At 41.7% G+C, this 16242-nt stretch overlaps 4 protein-coding genes across 4 annotated transcripts; all 4 read right to left on the bottom strand.

Moving 5' to 3' along the window:
- Positions 1-87: 87 nt before the first annotated feature.
- On the bottom strand, positions 88-2444 carry GYP7_1 (GTPase activating protein; the record flags this gene model as incomplete). Its single annotated transcript, XM_064826531.1, has 5 exons — positions 88-283; positions 352-1257; positions 1311-1408; positions 1465-1527; positions 1584-2444. The coding sequence occupies 5 exons, from the start codon at positions 2442-2444 to the stop codon at positions 88-90; spliced, it is 2124 nt and encodes a 707-aa protein (XP_064678391.1).
- Positions 2445-2672: 228 nt separating this feature from the next.
- Positions 2673-5022, bottom strand: ATC70_007267 (uncharacterized protein; the record flags this gene model as incomplete). Its single annotated transcript, XM_064826530.1, has 5 exons — positions 2673-2880; positions 2943-3827; positions 3890-3987; positions 4044-4109; positions 4165-5022. 5 exons carry the CDS (start codon positions 5020-5022, stop codon positions 2673-2675), a joined length of 2115 nt encoding a protein of 704 aa, XP_064678390.1.
- Positions 5023-5223: 201 nt separating this feature from the next.
- ATC70_007266 (uncharacterized protein) lies at positions 5224-8637 on the bottom strand (the record flags this gene model as incomplete). Its single annotated transcript, XM_064826529.1, has 4 exons — positions 5224-7947; positions 8012-8306; positions 8368-8459; positions 8530-8637. 4 exons carry the CDS (start codon positions 8635-8637, stop codon positions 5224-5226), a joined length of 3219 nt encoding a protein of 1072 aa, XP_064678389.1.
- Positions 8638-14324: 5687 nt separating this feature from the next.
- ATC70_007265 (tRNA-I(6)A37 thiotransferase enzyme MiaB) lies at positions 14325-16102 on the bottom strand (the record flags this gene model as incomplete). The annotated part of the gene is made up of 2 exons (XM_064826528.1): positions 14325-15937; positions 15997-16102. The coding sequence occupies 2 exons, from the start codon at positions 16100-16102 to the stop codon at positions 14325-14327; spliced, it is 1719 nt and encodes a 572-aa protein (XP_064678388.1).
- Positions 16103-16242: the final 140 nt, after the last annotated feature.

The raw sequence follows: 16242 nt of genomic DNA, 5'->3' as shown, positions 1-16242 counted from the left end.
GGTTTACAAACCTGCAATCAAAGCAAACAAAGTAAATAAAAGGAGGTTTTTTTTATATATACATTTCGCAAAGTCATGTATATGATTTTATAGGCGAGCCGATGATGCCAATGTTGAAATGACATTTCGAGATACGTGCAGTGCAATCGCTTCAATAGTGACCATTGGATTGACGCCAACGGCTGTGGGGAAGACAGAGCCATCTGCAATGTAAATATGCTTGCATTCCCAGGTTTCACCTGTGGGTTGAACAACCGATAATTTAGGTGATGTACCCATACGACTAATACAAAGTGTTCATGTTATGAGTAAATAAACGTCAGTCTATGTCTTTTTATATCTTAGACTTACCATGATCCCAGTTGATGGACTGATACGAGTGGTGTAGATACAGCGCTAATACCTGCTTTGCTCACTCTGTCCAACCATTGATTGAATCTTGGATTATCTGCACTACTCTCTTCATCGTCATTGAATGCAAATCCCTCTACATTAGCCTGACTAGTGTATAATTCACGGGCTCCAGCAGCAGCTAAGATTCTCATGTTACGTTGGATGCAGACGGTCAAAGATTTAGCATCGTGCTTGGAGAGCGCATATTCGTACACTGGATTAGGGCTGGATGGATCAAAGGTGACCACACCAACAGAGTCCTTGTCCCGCACCACATTGACAAAAGATGCCACTGACTTGTGTCTCAACATGAGCTCCTTGTGCTTGGCTGCACCATACCACGGAATCTTGCTTGCCAGACCTCCAGGCAGCATCAGTCCTTCTTCAATCTTTGCACCATAGTGGTCCCCATGACAGTCATCTGAAGCATTGCACACGCGGGAAATAAGAGGGCCGTCCATTTGACGCATGGCCTCATCAAAAAAGCCAAAGCCAAACATGATCGGCTGCAGCCTCAAATGTTTGCCAATGTTGCTGTTGGACAAACCACTGGATTTCAGTAGTCCAGGTGTACGTAAAGCACCACAAGCAACAATCACCTTCTTGGCTTTGATGAACACAGGCTGCTGTGCATCATGGATCTGACATTCCACACCAATTGCCTTGGTTCCGCGATTGTTGGTTACAACCCGTGTAACAAATGTTCTATCCAGGAAACGAGCTCCATGGTGCAAGGCGTCCAATAACCATGTATTGGCTGTGCTGTTCTTGATACCGGATTTGCAGCCCATCATACAACGGCTGCAGTGATGTGCTCTGCCTCCTGTATTGACAAAAACCTTTTCAATGTGATAGCCCAGCTCGCTAAACAGTTTGGGTTAGCAGCTATTGCAAAGAGAAGCACCTAGATTACTTACTGGCATCCTTTTTCAAATTTGCTGTTGGTTTTTGTCTCCAACATGTTCTCTTGGCTGGCACCAATTCTACCAAACACTTTGTCTAAATCTCTGCTAAACTAAAATTGATGCGTTGGTATAATGAAGCTTCATCTTCCATACTGAGGACACCTACTTGTGGTGAGGCAAAATAAGAAAGGCCCTGCTTGGCCCACTCTTCACGCACAAAATGTTGTGGCTATTCATATACATGGGATCAGATTGGCATGAATTTGACACATCATTTAACAGTACCTTCAGGGACACCAAGTAGTTTAATGCAGTTCCACCACCCAGAGTCGCACCCGACAAACATTGAATTGAGCCACTGGTAGATGTCGTTGAAGTGCCTCCATCATACATGTTTGTATAACACGTCTCTTCTTCATGTGCCATCTCGCTCTGATGATAGTACTTTCCCTTTTCAATGACCAATACAGAGTAACCCGCTTTGGCCAATTCAGCAGCTGCCACACCACCACCAGCTCCACTGCCAACGACCACCACATCAAACTCCAGTTTGCCTCGAGTCGCTTCTTCTGTCTGCATCATAGGTATACGTTCATGTTCAACAGGATCGTAGTCTGGGTGATTCTCGAAAAAGGCATCTCCATTCGCAGCGTTATGGCCGATGCTGTCAATTAGAGGTGAATGTGTGCGACTGTAGGCATTGTACAAGCATAGATTCGACAGGACTTTGAACAGGTTTCGCAACGATGGCAGGGATGAATTCTTCCATTTCAGCATGATGTCTTCGCGTTGTTGTCTGCTGAGTTCAGGCATTGGCTTCCAGTAGCCTGTCAATAGAAGGGAGCCAGGACGAGTAGCCAAGATATCCAACACGCGAACCAAATCTGCTCTCTTATCAGGCGCTACATTGCTGGAAAAGAAGTCGACCACAACAGACGGGATTTGTAGCGAGGTTGCTGATAGTCGAGATATGGCAGCGACTTGATCCATCGAGACATGGTAGATGCCTTCTTTACCCTGCATCTTTTGTTTGATTGCTTGCTCTTCCTCTGGTGTAAGCTGAGCAAGAACCGTATCAAATATAGCTCCCAGCATGTTAGCCTGAGACGAACTCAGTTCCATAGGCGGATACTTTGTTTGTACCATGATGTTCTAAAGAGTGAAAAAGAAAGAGTGAGAGAGTTTAAGATGCATGAAATATATACTCGGGTGTTGCACAAGTCTACACAAAGAAAATAACAAAAAACACCATATAGTTTAAAAAACGTGATCAAGTAATTCGAGTCAATTTAGCATTTTGTAATGAGCAATGATGTGAGAAACTTGCATTGCCTCTGTGCCCGTCAGAAGAGAATTATTCTCATGTGGCTTTTATTAGATTTTGGCAGCAATCTTTCTGGTGCTGGAAAGAGAATGGATAATGTTGCGAGATACGTGCAGAGCAATGGCTTCAATGGTCAGCATGGGATTCACTCCCAGTGCAGTAGGAAATAGCGATGAATCAGCTACATACAGATGCCCTACATCCCACGTTTCTCCAGTGTATTTCGTAGCCGATGTCTTGGGCGAGGCTCCCATACGGCTATAGCGTAGCTTGGGTGAGTATACATGGATACTAGCCATGAGAAAACGACAACAACTTACCACGATGCCATTTGATGACCGGAAGATGGCACCGGAGCCCCTTGGCCTTGAAGAGACTTAATCCATTCCAAAAACCGTGGATGATGGACAGAGGATTTCTCATGTGCATTGAACTCGAATGAATCAACAGAATGCTGTGAAACGTGAATTTGACGAGCACCAGCAGCAACATGGATTTTAGCCATCTCCACTATGCCTTGCACTAAATTGGCTATATCGTGCTTTGAAAGATCACAGCTAATATCTACCTTACCGTAAGGATCGTACTGCACACTGCACTTGGAATCTTTGTCTCGCATCATGGCGAACGTAATGACTGCATTTCTGTATCTCAGCATGGTTTCCTTGTGTTTAGCAGCACCTAGCCATGGTATCATGCCAGAGAACATGCCCAGGCCCTGAGTAAAGCACTCAATCTTAAAGCCGTGGTGCGTTCCTTCCCAGTTCTCAAAAGCATCACAAACAGAGGTCAGCAAAGCACCTTGTGTTGGGTTGGTAGCCTGGCTATAGATACCCACACAAATAGAGGCTAAATGAAGACGAAGATGCTGGCCAATGTTGGGGTTCAAAAGGCCACTTCGTTTCAGTAAACTTGGCGTGTGAAGCGCGCCTCCTGCTACCACGACACGCTTTGCAAACAGCTTGTGTATCTGTTGCGAGTGGTGCACGTTGCATGAAACACCAACTGCCTTTCCTTTCCTGATCAAGATGCCATTCACACGCGTACAATCCAGAAAACGAGCGCCATGACTGGCGGCATCCTTCAGCCAAGTATTTGTTGTACTATTCTTGATGCCTGCCGCGCATCCTGTATAACACTTCCCACAATGATGGGATCGTCCAGATGTGTTTTGGGGCACAGTTTTTACTGCATGACCGAGTTTCCTAATTCATCGTGTAGGCAGTATGTCAGTTTAAATGAAAGCTTTGCTTTGAGTATACATTACCTGCAACCGTCGATGAGCTTTTGGTTAGGGCCGCTGTGTACAATATTGTCTGTGCTGACTCCAATACGGCCCGCTGCCTTGTTTAAGTCGTCTTGAAACTACAACAAGAGTCATGAGCCCTTGTAACTGTAGCAAATCAAACAATTCAACGTACCTGAGGTGAACTAAAATAAGACAGCCCTGACTTCTCTGCCCACTCTCTTCTCACATCATCTGATGGCTACACAAACAGATTACTTTGGGTCGAATTGGTATTATTCATGCTGAAAACCCACCTCCAAGCACGCTAAATAGTTGATGGCTGTTCCACCTCCAAAGGTAGATCCAGAAAGAACATTGACTGTTCCTGCTGCATTAGGAGCGATACCTCCATCCTCATACATGGTGGAGAATGCAAATTGGTCATCATCAGGCACCATGTCCTCCTGGTGGTAGTATTTGCCCTTCTCCACAACCAACACAGAGAATCCAGCCTCAGCGAGTTGTGCTGCTACAACACCTCCTCCAGCTCCACTGCCTACAATAATCACATCAAACATCTCTGAGCTTAATGCTGCCACCTCCTCATCTGTCATCATCGTAAGTCGGTCATGCTGAATGGGCTGATAGTCCTGTTGCTGCTCAAAGTGCCTGTGCCCACCTTGAATGCCGTCATAATGCAGGCCCTGATACAAGGCAGTGTCATGGCTAAAATAAGCCTCTGTTAGACTCAATCCCATCAATGAATTGTAAATCTGCCGAAACGTAGCAAACGAAGACTTTCTCCACTTTGTCACTACCAGCTCCCTGTCTCGCCTCGGTATGTCTTTAAAAGGTTTCCAATGTCCTGTCATCAATATGGATGCAGGTTGATAATCCAATAAATTAATGACGAGTAACAGATCATTGAGCTGTTTTGGTGTCAAGATCAAGGGCAGTTTCTTTTCAATCTTGTCAACTACGTTGATGCTGGAACCAGATGTCTTTGCGAATTGCGCGAGTTGGTCTTTGGTAAAGCAGGCGGCTGACCCCGGTACACGCAGAGTGGTTTCAATCAGTTTGGCCTCTTCATCTGCATCCAGTGATGCGACAAAGGTATCCACAAGAGCCACCAGCGTCTGCTTTTGGCTGTCAGAAAAAGATACAGTAAACATTGAAAAAGAACAAACATTCAGGCACACCACTGTTTGATGGGAATTTTATATGCAAACAGGCCCAAAGCGCACATGATGAGGGAAAGGGGGTCTGTGTCCCCCATTTAAACTATGACAAGAAAAATACGATGTGAAACTTTATTACAGAAAAAAAAAAGAGAAATGAACAGAAGATAGTATAATTTGAATGATGTTGCGAATCTATGAGCGTTTTGCCTTCTTGGACAACTTGACCTTGCCAGTATTGCGGTTTCTCTCCTTTTCAGACATTTGCTTTGCGCTCTCTGCCTTTCTCTTTTTGGATGAGTTTTCGTTCTTGACGCTGACAACAGAGCTCAACGCACCCTTCTTTCCAGAAGCAATGGCCTTGACACGGTCTTCAGCAGAGGCCCAATCCTCGTCTTTACCGCCAATAGCGTATTTTGTTAAATCAAGGGAATCAATCAATTCTCTCTGCTTGGATTTGAGTTCGTCCATCACTTCGTCTCCGGCTTTCTCTAAATCAGCCTCGAGCTCTTCTTTCAATGGTTTCCATGCTTCATCATCTGCAGCATCACGCTTGTTACCATCTGCCTTCTTATTGCTAGCCTTGAGAGCAGGCACTGTCTCTTCGTAAGCCTTGGCTTCCACCTTGGCAAAGTACTGTGACATTTTTCTGATAATCTTAACAAACAGGGCAAGCACTTGGTTGCTGGCCAAAGACAGCTCGCTTTGAAGCTGATCAATGGATTTACGTTGAAGACCAATACCGAGCAAAATAGCGCTTTGCACACCAGAAAGCTTGATGTCAGCAGGCATTTCTCCTCTAAAATAGAGTTCGGCGATCGTAGGGATCATATCAATAATGACATGGTAATCCAGCATGTTGTTGGAGTAAGAATCTAGACGCTTCAAATCGTAAGGCGTAAAGAAAAGACCGAGCGAGTTCTTGTTGAGATCACGGCCGCCTTCCGTTTGGCTATCTTGACCTTGCTTGGCTGCATCAATGATACTGAGCGCATTGACGGCTGTGAATTCACGGAAGTTGTAAGACAAGAGGTTGAGGAAACGCTTGGAGAAATCACGGGCAAAGGCATCGAGCCATGCAGAGTTGGCCACACGCGAATCTTCAGTGTCAGTCAAGGCCTTGATCATAACACAGGTATGCTCGCCAGTGAGGTCGTTGGCTGTTTGACGCATGTAAAGGGGCACGAAGCCAGCACGCTTCCAAAACTTGTGAAGAGAGGGAGTGAGACCATAGGAGACACCGAGGTAATCAAGACGTTGAGCACGCTTTTCACTCAGTTTGGTGAGCAAAGGAGGCATCTTGCGAGGATCACGCACCTTGACTTGATCTGTCTTGATGTCCACATTGTCAAATTCATAGTCTTCAACACGAGGAAGAGAATCATCATCAGGGCTATTGCTTTCGTTCAAATCATTGGCCTTGCCTTGGTAGAAATCGTTCAAGAGTTCGAGTGCTCTGGAACCATAACCCATCTTGGCATAGTCGGGATGTGTGGCAATACGGACAATACGGGCACCAGAAAGACTAGCGAAATCATCGTCTTGGTATTGTTGAGAGATGAGCCAGGGGATCATATCACCAGAGGGACGTTGGCCACGAGAGAGCGAGTTGATGACACTTTGACGAGAGATCTCACCTTCAAGACACACTTGCACTACGACCAAAGGATCAGGTAAACTAGTCGTGTTGGCACCGACAGGAGGCAGCAAGACAAACAAATGGTGTGCAGGGGCATCACTCATCAATTGAAGATCGTTTGGCGAGTTCTTGTAATGACTAGCAACGTAGAGAGACATCATACGTTGCAAAAAGGTCTCAGACACAGGGTGGTAAGAAAAGAGCGTATCACGGTTGACATAGTACAGCTCACACTCGGAGGGATGAGGGCAGCCTTGGATATTCTTGGAAACGACAGTGGCATCCAAGCAAAGCATCTTGTTCAACCACTTTTCAACAGGATCGTTAGGGGCATAACGAATGGGCTCTTCCAGTTTGACCTCCTTCAGTGTGCGACCACCCAAAGAAGCATCAGCACCCTCCACCTTCTTGGCTTGAAGATCACGACCCACCACAATGCCTTCAGCATCATCCTCCTTCTTACCCACAAATCCACGCGATTGTTCACGCAGCTGTTGAATCAATTTGAGAGACAGAGAGCGACCAGTGCCTTCATAACCGTTAATAGTAGAAGCCATAAAGACCAAATAAGGACCCAACAGCTTGCGCACCAAAGGCAAAGGAATAGCAGCAGCTTCATCAATGACCAACAATTCAGCTTGGCCAAGCACATGAGCATCTTGAGGTTGAATGTACTGAATAGTTTGACGATGTTGCTTGAAGATGTTGACACGCACAATTGCCTTGTTGAATTCAGGGTTGGTGGATTGGACAATATCGTAATCCAAATGTTCCTCATAGCCAAGTGCATCAAATGTCTTGAATACAAATTCAAACAAGGTCTTTAAATTCTCGGGGCTGGGCGAAGTGACAAAGATGTTGGAGTAACCATAGGCAACGGCAGAGGCCATGGCGATACCCAATGCAGCAGACTTACCACGACCACGAGAGGCTGTGAGAGTGACAGTACTACGCAACGACTTTTCGGAAATAGCTTCAATAAAGGTCAACACAGCCTTGGCTTGATCAATGGTACGTGTGCACTTGACAAGAGACCCAACTGGTTCTGTATCGACTAATGATTCCTTCAACTCGGCAAGTTCAATCTCTTCAGCTGATTTCTCGTCGGATTGCTTGATGGCTAAAGGTTTGACATTTTTACCAGCACTGATGGGCAAAACGTTCAATTCATCATCGACAACAAGACAGGTTTCGCAAGATCCAAGTGATAAGATAAAGCGTTCGTTGAATCGAGCAATGATGTCGCTATGAGCTTCAGTTCTGTATCTCGAGTGGACGTCCTGTGATCTCTGTCAATATCTCTATACACACACACACACTAGTAAACTTCAGACATGAGCTTACCATAGTCATGGTATAGAGTTGCTTAAGAGAGTTCATACTCTTCAATAAGAGAACAACCATACCTCCACCTTCCACAGTTTCAATCGTACGAGCTAAAGTGTTGGGTGTGATAGCCTCGAAATCCTGAAGAACACACATGCCATAAGTATTACCAAGGATGTTTTGAGTTTCCTTGTAGTAGGCATAGCGAATGTTGGTGACAGTGATGAAGAGCTCGAAAGGATCTTCCTTGTTGACATCTCTGATACCACGCTTGATGTCGTTCTTGATCTTGTTTTCACGCTTCTTGCGATGACTGATGTTGTATAAATACATTAAAAAAATCCATCTCATGAGCAATGTCCATTGAGACTTACCTAGTGAAACCAAGTTCTTTCTTATAACACCATAAAACAGATGGACGAGAAGTAACTTGAGCTTGAGACAAAAGCCAGTGAAGATTGACAATCTATATTGTGTGATGTCAAATCAGTTTTGGCATGTTCCTCACTATCTTTCTCATCCTACAGTTGCATTACCTGATCTTTTCCCTTGTCACCGACAACAACAAAAAAGGATCTGTGCTTGGTTTGGACACAGTTCTTGATAAGTGTGTGCACACGAGAGTCAACTACTTTCTTGACCATGCTTTTGTATGTATGTGTGGAGTGGATTCAAAAAACAAAATTGAAAGGTGATTCATGAATTTGAAGGAAATTTTGAGTGGCGTTTAAGCTTGGGAAATGAAAACCGGTCATTTTTAAGGTGCCTTCCTCTAGAACTTGCATTGACATGCCCAACTATATTCAGATCAACCAAATAATGCGAATCCTCACCTACCACTCTCACTGAAAACTCCTCCATCACTGTGAACGTTTCTCTTTTACGATGTCCCACAATTGATTTAATAAGAGCAATTCATGTATAGGTACACAAAAGACTGGTAATACCTTTTTACTACTCAAAAGTATGCAAAATACAGTATGCACAAAGCGACCTAAATTTGCAACCATTAAGCATTGCATCAAGTAGTTGATTAAGGCGGATTGAAACAAGACGAAAACAAATGAAGACAATGCGTTTTTGGAGTGCAATGAAATACTTGATTTCGTTTGAATTAAACAGTAGCCATAGCTAATACTTTGCCTGTATTCAGAAAAATAATGGTTGCCTAAATGTGCTTGCAAAGAGGAGGTTAGCTTTGCTTATAGCAGAACGAATTCCATCCGAGGAATTGACACATAACGATACAACGTCAAGGGAAGATAAAAACGCTGAACAATCTCAATTGAGCCGAACGACTGTTCAAATGCTACAGCTTGCTAAAGCACGGTAATTTATTGTGCTTTTCTGCTCTTAATAAAACGTAACGATTCAAGTCCCTTGATCAGAAAAGTAAAGTAAGGTGCAATTATTGGATTCAGCGTCCATTACACAGTTTCATGTGAGGGATGACTCTTGAGTTTATCTTGTGGAAATGTTATATTAAACTGTAGGCACTGCTTCGGCACAGCGTCGTTTACGCTGCTGTTACAACAGTTTTTTTTGGCCATCCCTCCACCATGAAATTGTTATAAGCTATAGTGCAACGTTTTATGCTTTACAGAGTGTATCTTTTCTTTAGCTAGAAACGTATAGGACTGCACAAAGTTATTCGATTTCACAACTTCTTTGCAGAAAAATTGGTTGTATACCAGCTAGCGGTATTGGTCCTTGGCTATTACTACCTATGATAATGAGCGCCCTTACAAATATGATTTCGATTTTGAGTTTTTGAGGCCATCCAACATCGAGTTTTGACATATTGATGCTAGAGTTTGAGATTAGCATGTTCTTGTATCAGTTGTTTGCCCCCCAAAGACAATTGTCCCCGCAAATTTGCATAGATAGCACGGTTGTTGAGAATTCGGTAATTGTAGAAAATGGTAAACCTTAATGAATAATAAATGCTACTAGTAGTAAAACTCTTTAGGTCCCTTTTGTTGTGCCAGAAGGGCTACAATTGTCTATAAAGATTAAGGTATTCTTGATGGGTAGATATGTCTGTGTTGTGCAACAACATGGACAAGCTATGATAAGTGAAGTGCATCTCAGCTATCTAAATACTGAGGTTTACCAGATGTGATAGGCGTTGTACAAGATAAATTGCTGCTTTGGCATTCATAACTTAGTATAAATAGAATAACTCTTGTCTTCATCAATAAATCTTTAGTTTTTGTGTCTGATCTTATTCAAATAAGTCTTTTCTTGTTTTTATAATATCGAGCATTTTTTATAAGCTACAAATAATAATCCTTTTATTCTTTGTGCTTAACAACTTTATGAATGTGATCTTTATTATGTGTAATAAAAGCTGTAGAGGATCATTTGTCTAATTAGAACATGCTTGATGTAGGTTTGCTGAGAACGATGTCGAAGATTAATGAGAAAAACAAAAAGGGTGAATAGTGTCTAAAGAGCCGTGCCGCTGGATTTCACCAAGTGAACCCGAGCCTAAAACTTATTAGCTTCTGCTTTATTTTCAATTCTCTATACGACGGTATAGTCTTTATAGGTAGGTTCCAAACGCTATAAAAATTTCCCTGCTTGTAGCTAATATAAGATTTAGAGCGAATTTATAAAGGGAATGCACATCTGGTACTTAAAACCCTCATATTATGATGGATTTAATGTAGAACTATCGAATTGTTTTTGTCTTGTGCGAATCCGGCGAGTATTTGTCGAGATATGTCCAAAAAAGAGTATCATGCAAAATTATGAATTTTTGTTCAAAATCTGCCTGTGATAGCAAGCAAAAAATCGTCACCAGATTTTTTGGTCATGACAAGATTGTCAATATTTCATGAAAGAGTTGTGCCAGAGCTTCAAGCAATAGCTCGTTCGATAGAAAATTTTTTGATCTACAATGTTTAGTAATGCATAACAAAACATTTTGATGACAGATAGTGATTAATCTTTAGAAAACAGTCAAAAAATTGCAAAAACAATCATACCAATTATCAGGTGAACGATGTATACCAGAGACTTGATATGGATACCATTGTATTTGCCTTTGAATTTTCTACAAGTTTTACATAAGTTTGAAGGGGTGGTTACTATCAAGAAACGCGTAATTATAAGGTCGATAGATTTCGGAATCCCATAGATCATCATTTAGAGCATTAGAAATTGAAGCTCCGTTGGCCTTCCGCATGTGCACCACACAAGCATGCATTTGACCAGACATTTTAAAAATCGGAGCGTACGAGAAGGACCATATTAACTTGCTGGTTTCAAATTATCATTAGATACCTGACATGTTGAAGAATCTTGTTGTCAAGACTAGACAGCTGTAACTTGCTTTATTCGATAATAATAAGATTTGCAATTTAAGGTATGCATACTCCCCCGCTTAGAAATAGCATCTCCAATGTCGATTAACTCAAGAAGTAAGCATTTCCAATATAATGTTCCCACTTAGGAGTTGCTCCAATACCAATATTCTATTATAGCATATGTTAGTTTTACACGATTCTGTTTTTTTATTTACCTATATTATTACTGTAATCGCGCATTTCAAAAAGAAAGTTTTGAGCCTTAGAATTAGAAGAAAAGCATCTATCATTTAGCAACTAAGTTCTGTACAATGCAGAACATCTGGTTCATTAAACACAGCTGTAATAATTGATTTACTTTAGCAACAAAACCTGGTACGCCTTATTTTTTGGCCAGATTATTATGTCCAAATCTAGCCATTTTGAAACACGAATAACTCATGCTACAAAGCGTTGTAGACGCTTAGAATAGGGTCAAATGGCTCTCCTTTGATACGCTTTACTTACTGATGCTTTATTTCATATTTTTTTAGATCAATGCAAGTCCATGAAAATTCTCATGTTTTCATGAGTACTAGTAAAGGAAAATTCTTGAAAATCAAACAATCGCGTTTTTTACCCCAAAAATGAAGACTTTTCCCATGACACATATTAGATCAAATTGATCGTAAAGATGGAATGCAACATTGGAAACCCTTTATCTGAGACTTCTGTATGCTAAATCTTGACATATTCACAGAAAACCTGTTTTCATATTTTTGAGAATTACTCGAAATTTTCAGTCTAAAAGCTGTATGTAGTTAGCATCATTCGATGCGGCTTCTTTAGTCCTCTAAAGGTGTATTAGAAAGTTGGGTGTAACAACGACAGTTTTTATAGTCAAATTTGGCAAAAACGTTCAAAAGATGTCTAATCAGGTCAAGTTTGAACACGAAAATACCCATTACTACATAAATTCAAATTAAATTACCGCAACTACGCCTACCATGGCAGGAGACTGAAATCAAATTTACTGGCCGTGACGTCGAATAGGGCGTCCTCTCATTTTTCCATCCCCCCCTTTTTTTTCCCTTTTTTGCAAAACACGTTTAGCATCAAACCATGGTGGTTTTGGAAACCCTTTGATTGATAATAACACTCTAGCTTCCGATAACTCTATCTTGTACTGTTGAAAGAACATGATACTGCTTCTTTAAAGTGGAATATGTTAGGTACCATTCGATGACGAGCACTGGAAGGCGTAGAATTAACATTAATGGAATTAGTTTTTTATTATGTTTCAATAAATTTTTTGCCTGTTCGACGTGGGTGCTGCAGCCATTACTTCTCTGCCATCTCTGCTGTCTGCTTCTTTGTTTCATCATGTCTGGTGGTTGCTTCTTTGGTCTTTGTCTGGCCTTTGCTGGTGGCGTTCGTTCTTTGGCTTTTCTATGGTGGTGCTGGTGTTGTTGCTGCTGCTGCTAATATGGCCTTTCCTGGTCTACTGTCTTTGGTGCATGATTGTCTTCTGGTTTATCTCTGGTAATTTCATATTCTTTGGTCTATCTGTGGCTATGGTAAGTGGTAAGTAACTTTTTTTCTTCCGGTCTCAATAATATAAAACTTCTTTGAACGTTTGTATTATTGCTTCCTTTCTCATGATAATGCATTCATGATGTTTTCTTTGTTGCACTTTCTTTTTCTTTTGCTGGTTTTGTTTCCTCTGTGGCTTCACTTGAAACAACATTAGTCATTACGTTGTATTGCAACCTTATAATACAACTGTTGCTTTTGCAGTTGTGCGTGTTTGTGTTGCTTTACATCCGACTATTATTACCATGCACGTTGCTCATGTATGCATTTTTGTTGCAACAACAACGAGCTCCTTTGAACATCTTTGATGTTGTATTTGTGATATGCTTTTCTTTGACTTGCTTCGTGTGAGCATTTCTTTTTCTTTTTTTTTTTTTGCCTACATACTACTATACTCTTAGAGTAATATGTTTTCTTTTTATTATTATTATTTTTTTTTATGCTTCTTCTTTTGAAGCATACCTCTTTATTACGTTGTGGTGGATGTGCCTATCGCTGAAGCTCAACAAGACTTTATCCGAGGCTAGGAGGTGGATAGGCTGCCTCCACTTGGTTATCGCTACTTACTTTAGTGATGATTGAGGGTCTCAATGCCTGAATTTTAAGCTAGGTGGTGTAAGTAAGGCATGCTCTAGCACCTGGGGGAAATTTGATGATAGCTACCGTTATATTGCTATATATAGCGGTGTTTAAAATTTTGCCTCACATCAAAACAGAGGGAAACCCTCGCAAATTTTTTTTTAGTTCAGCGGAGTTTTCAAGCAATTTGATTGGCTTAGAAATTGAAGCACCAAGAGGTTATAGCTAGTTGATCTACTGCTCGTCTGTCATTTAGTATGATTTCGTGTTTGTAATAAACGGTATGAATTAGATACTATTTGAATTTTTCTTTATTCAATGGTAGTAAGATAAAATGTAGCTGCTTGACCTGGCATCTAGACCATTACGCAGTTTGATGTGAGGGGCGTCCTTCAAATGTATTATGTGGGCAGGCTATGCAATACAGAAACTACTGTAACCACTAAAAGACAGCCATAGAAGAGCGCTTTAATGCCCTTGACATAGCGCCAGTAGAAGCTCAACTGAAACCGCTGAGACCTTGAACGATGAGCATGTTTGATAAAATATCAGTGAAATAAACCTCCTCAAGAGCAGCTGCTTGTTTGATTATTACACAATGTAAAGAAACTTGCGACAACTACAGGTGACTCATTGAAAATTTTATTAAAGAAGAGTATTGCCATAGGAGAGTTGCGATAGCTTGAAAGAGTGTATTATGAATTCGTCTCTTGGCGCATGGTTAAAAAAGGATTCCTTTAGATATTTGCATGAATACTACTACCAAGCACGAGTTTTAGTACTAATTTTGATGAAACTGAAAGGGTTGTTTGACGAAATAAAAATGAAAATCACATAAAATACAGCAACTACCCGCTCTTGATGTTTATTCACTGCTTCAATGGTCGATTGGGAGATAACGCCTCAAGCCATTTTCTCGTTCGTTCTTTAGACTCTCTTAGAGCCTTTCTAGCTTTTGCGATTCTTTCATCAATAAAGTATCTGTCTTCCTGCAATAAGTATTTCTGTTTGTTGGATGGCGCATATATCTGAGTGAGACGAGGAGGCGGTACTAATTCAGGTCCATGTTCCTTATGCTGACTAGTTGTAGTGACTGTATGAGGCGGTAGAGATGCACTTTTGTGGTCTATCCGCTGCTTGGGTTGTTTCATATCAATGGAGGATGCTTGAGATGGCGCGCCTCTATGCTCTTGCTCTTCCAGGGCGTTGGGAGTTAAAAAATGATAGCTCTTGTGCTTTTCTTGGCTAGACTTCAATAGAGAATCAAAGAACTTATCTGTATTTCTTTTGCTATGCAGTGGTGCATGAACATTGGCCTTCTTTCTCCTGGCTCTCAGCAAGTCCTCAAAAAAGTCAGATGTGGATGTGCCATCATTGGTTTGAGTCGCTTCTGCCTCTTTGAAAGGTACATTGTTTTGTGGTTGCGGCCGTGGCGAAGGCGGAGATGGTTGAAATGACATTTGAGGTTGAGGTTGAGATTGCATTCGTGATTGAGGTGAGTGTGGAGATTGAGGTGATTGTGAAGACTGAAGTATCAGCGAAGGTGGACGTGGAGCTTGTGATTGAGGTAAAGGTAAAGGGGCAGGTCGAGATGGAGAGATTGGTGAAGATGAGGGCTTCCTTTCCATGTGTTGCGATAGACCATTGTTTTGGAATTGTAGTTCATGATAAAAAGATCTTCGGTTTGTTATTGATGGACGTGAAGCTTGTGGTCGAGGTAAAGATGAAGATGACACTTCAGATGAAGGCATTGGTGTAGAGGAGCGTACCTTTTCGTTTTGTTGCAATGGAGCTGTCTTTTGCATTTGTAGTTCATTGTACAGAGATCTGCGATTTGTTGTAGGAGGACGTTGTAGAGGAGCAAGTTGCGAGGCCGTAACGTTAGCTGGAGGTTCAACTTGAGTTGGATGTGCTGTCGTTGTTTTCATGGTTATATTAGTATTGGTGGCAGTTGATGGACGAGATGTTGGTATCGCTCGTTTGAATGAGAGCGATGATGATAATGATGAGAATTGTGCATTGATAATTTTCTGAATCTTGGATGGCTGTGATGATTCCTCATTGCTATTGCTTCTCTTGAATGCTGCATCCTTATTCGATGTCAATTCCTTCTCGATGCGAGCGATTCTGTCAGCAACAGGTTCTATGTTTGTATCTTGATCCAATTGATATTGTTCATCTTCCTGTGTTGCTATTGCCTCTGCTGACTGTGAAGGATGTTCTGTTTGAGGTGGAGCATGCATTTTTGGTGTTGGCCTTCCCTTTTCAACAGAAATATGTGGATGCATCTTTTTCGATGCTGATATCGTGCTGTGAGTAGATAACCTATCAAATACATTGGATGTAGGCTTTTTAGGCACTGGCGCTTTGGCATGCTGGTTGTGTGATTCGGCTGGTTTATTCAGGGGATGTTTGACTCGAAGCGCTCTTCTTTTCTTTTTGTGCAGCCAAGGGAAGGATGGGCCTGAGACGTTTGCTGGGCCTATAGAAAACAAGGAGCTCGTAAGAAATGAGTCAAACCCATGTACCTCTCTCACTTACTAAACCAACTTTCATCTGGCCTTTCCTGGGGTATTGAATTTGTGAAATCCCAGAATTTAGGCATCTCAAAGTCATATCTGGAGTCGTCTTTTCGTTGCAAACTCATCATCCACCTGCTGTTGAGGAAAGAGAGAGAGAGAGAGAGAGAGGTATGAGCAAGAAAAAGGAGGAGAAAAAGGCAATCAAAGTGCAAACTTCACGACTAATCGCGCTTAAAAGCATACAGATCTGGTGACATTTGAATCT

This window comes from Mucor velutinosus (assembly GCF_035048745.1).
Source record: "Mucor velutinosus strain NIH1002 chromosome Unknown tig00001551, whole genome shotgun sequence".
Classification (NCBI taxonomy): domain Eukaryota; kingdom Fungi; phylum Mucoromycota; class Mucoromycetes; order Mucorales; family Mucoraceae; genus Mucor; species Mucor velutinosus.
Note: the sequence above shows the minus strand (reverse complement) of the source record. Positions and strands in the feature narration are given on the sequence as shown.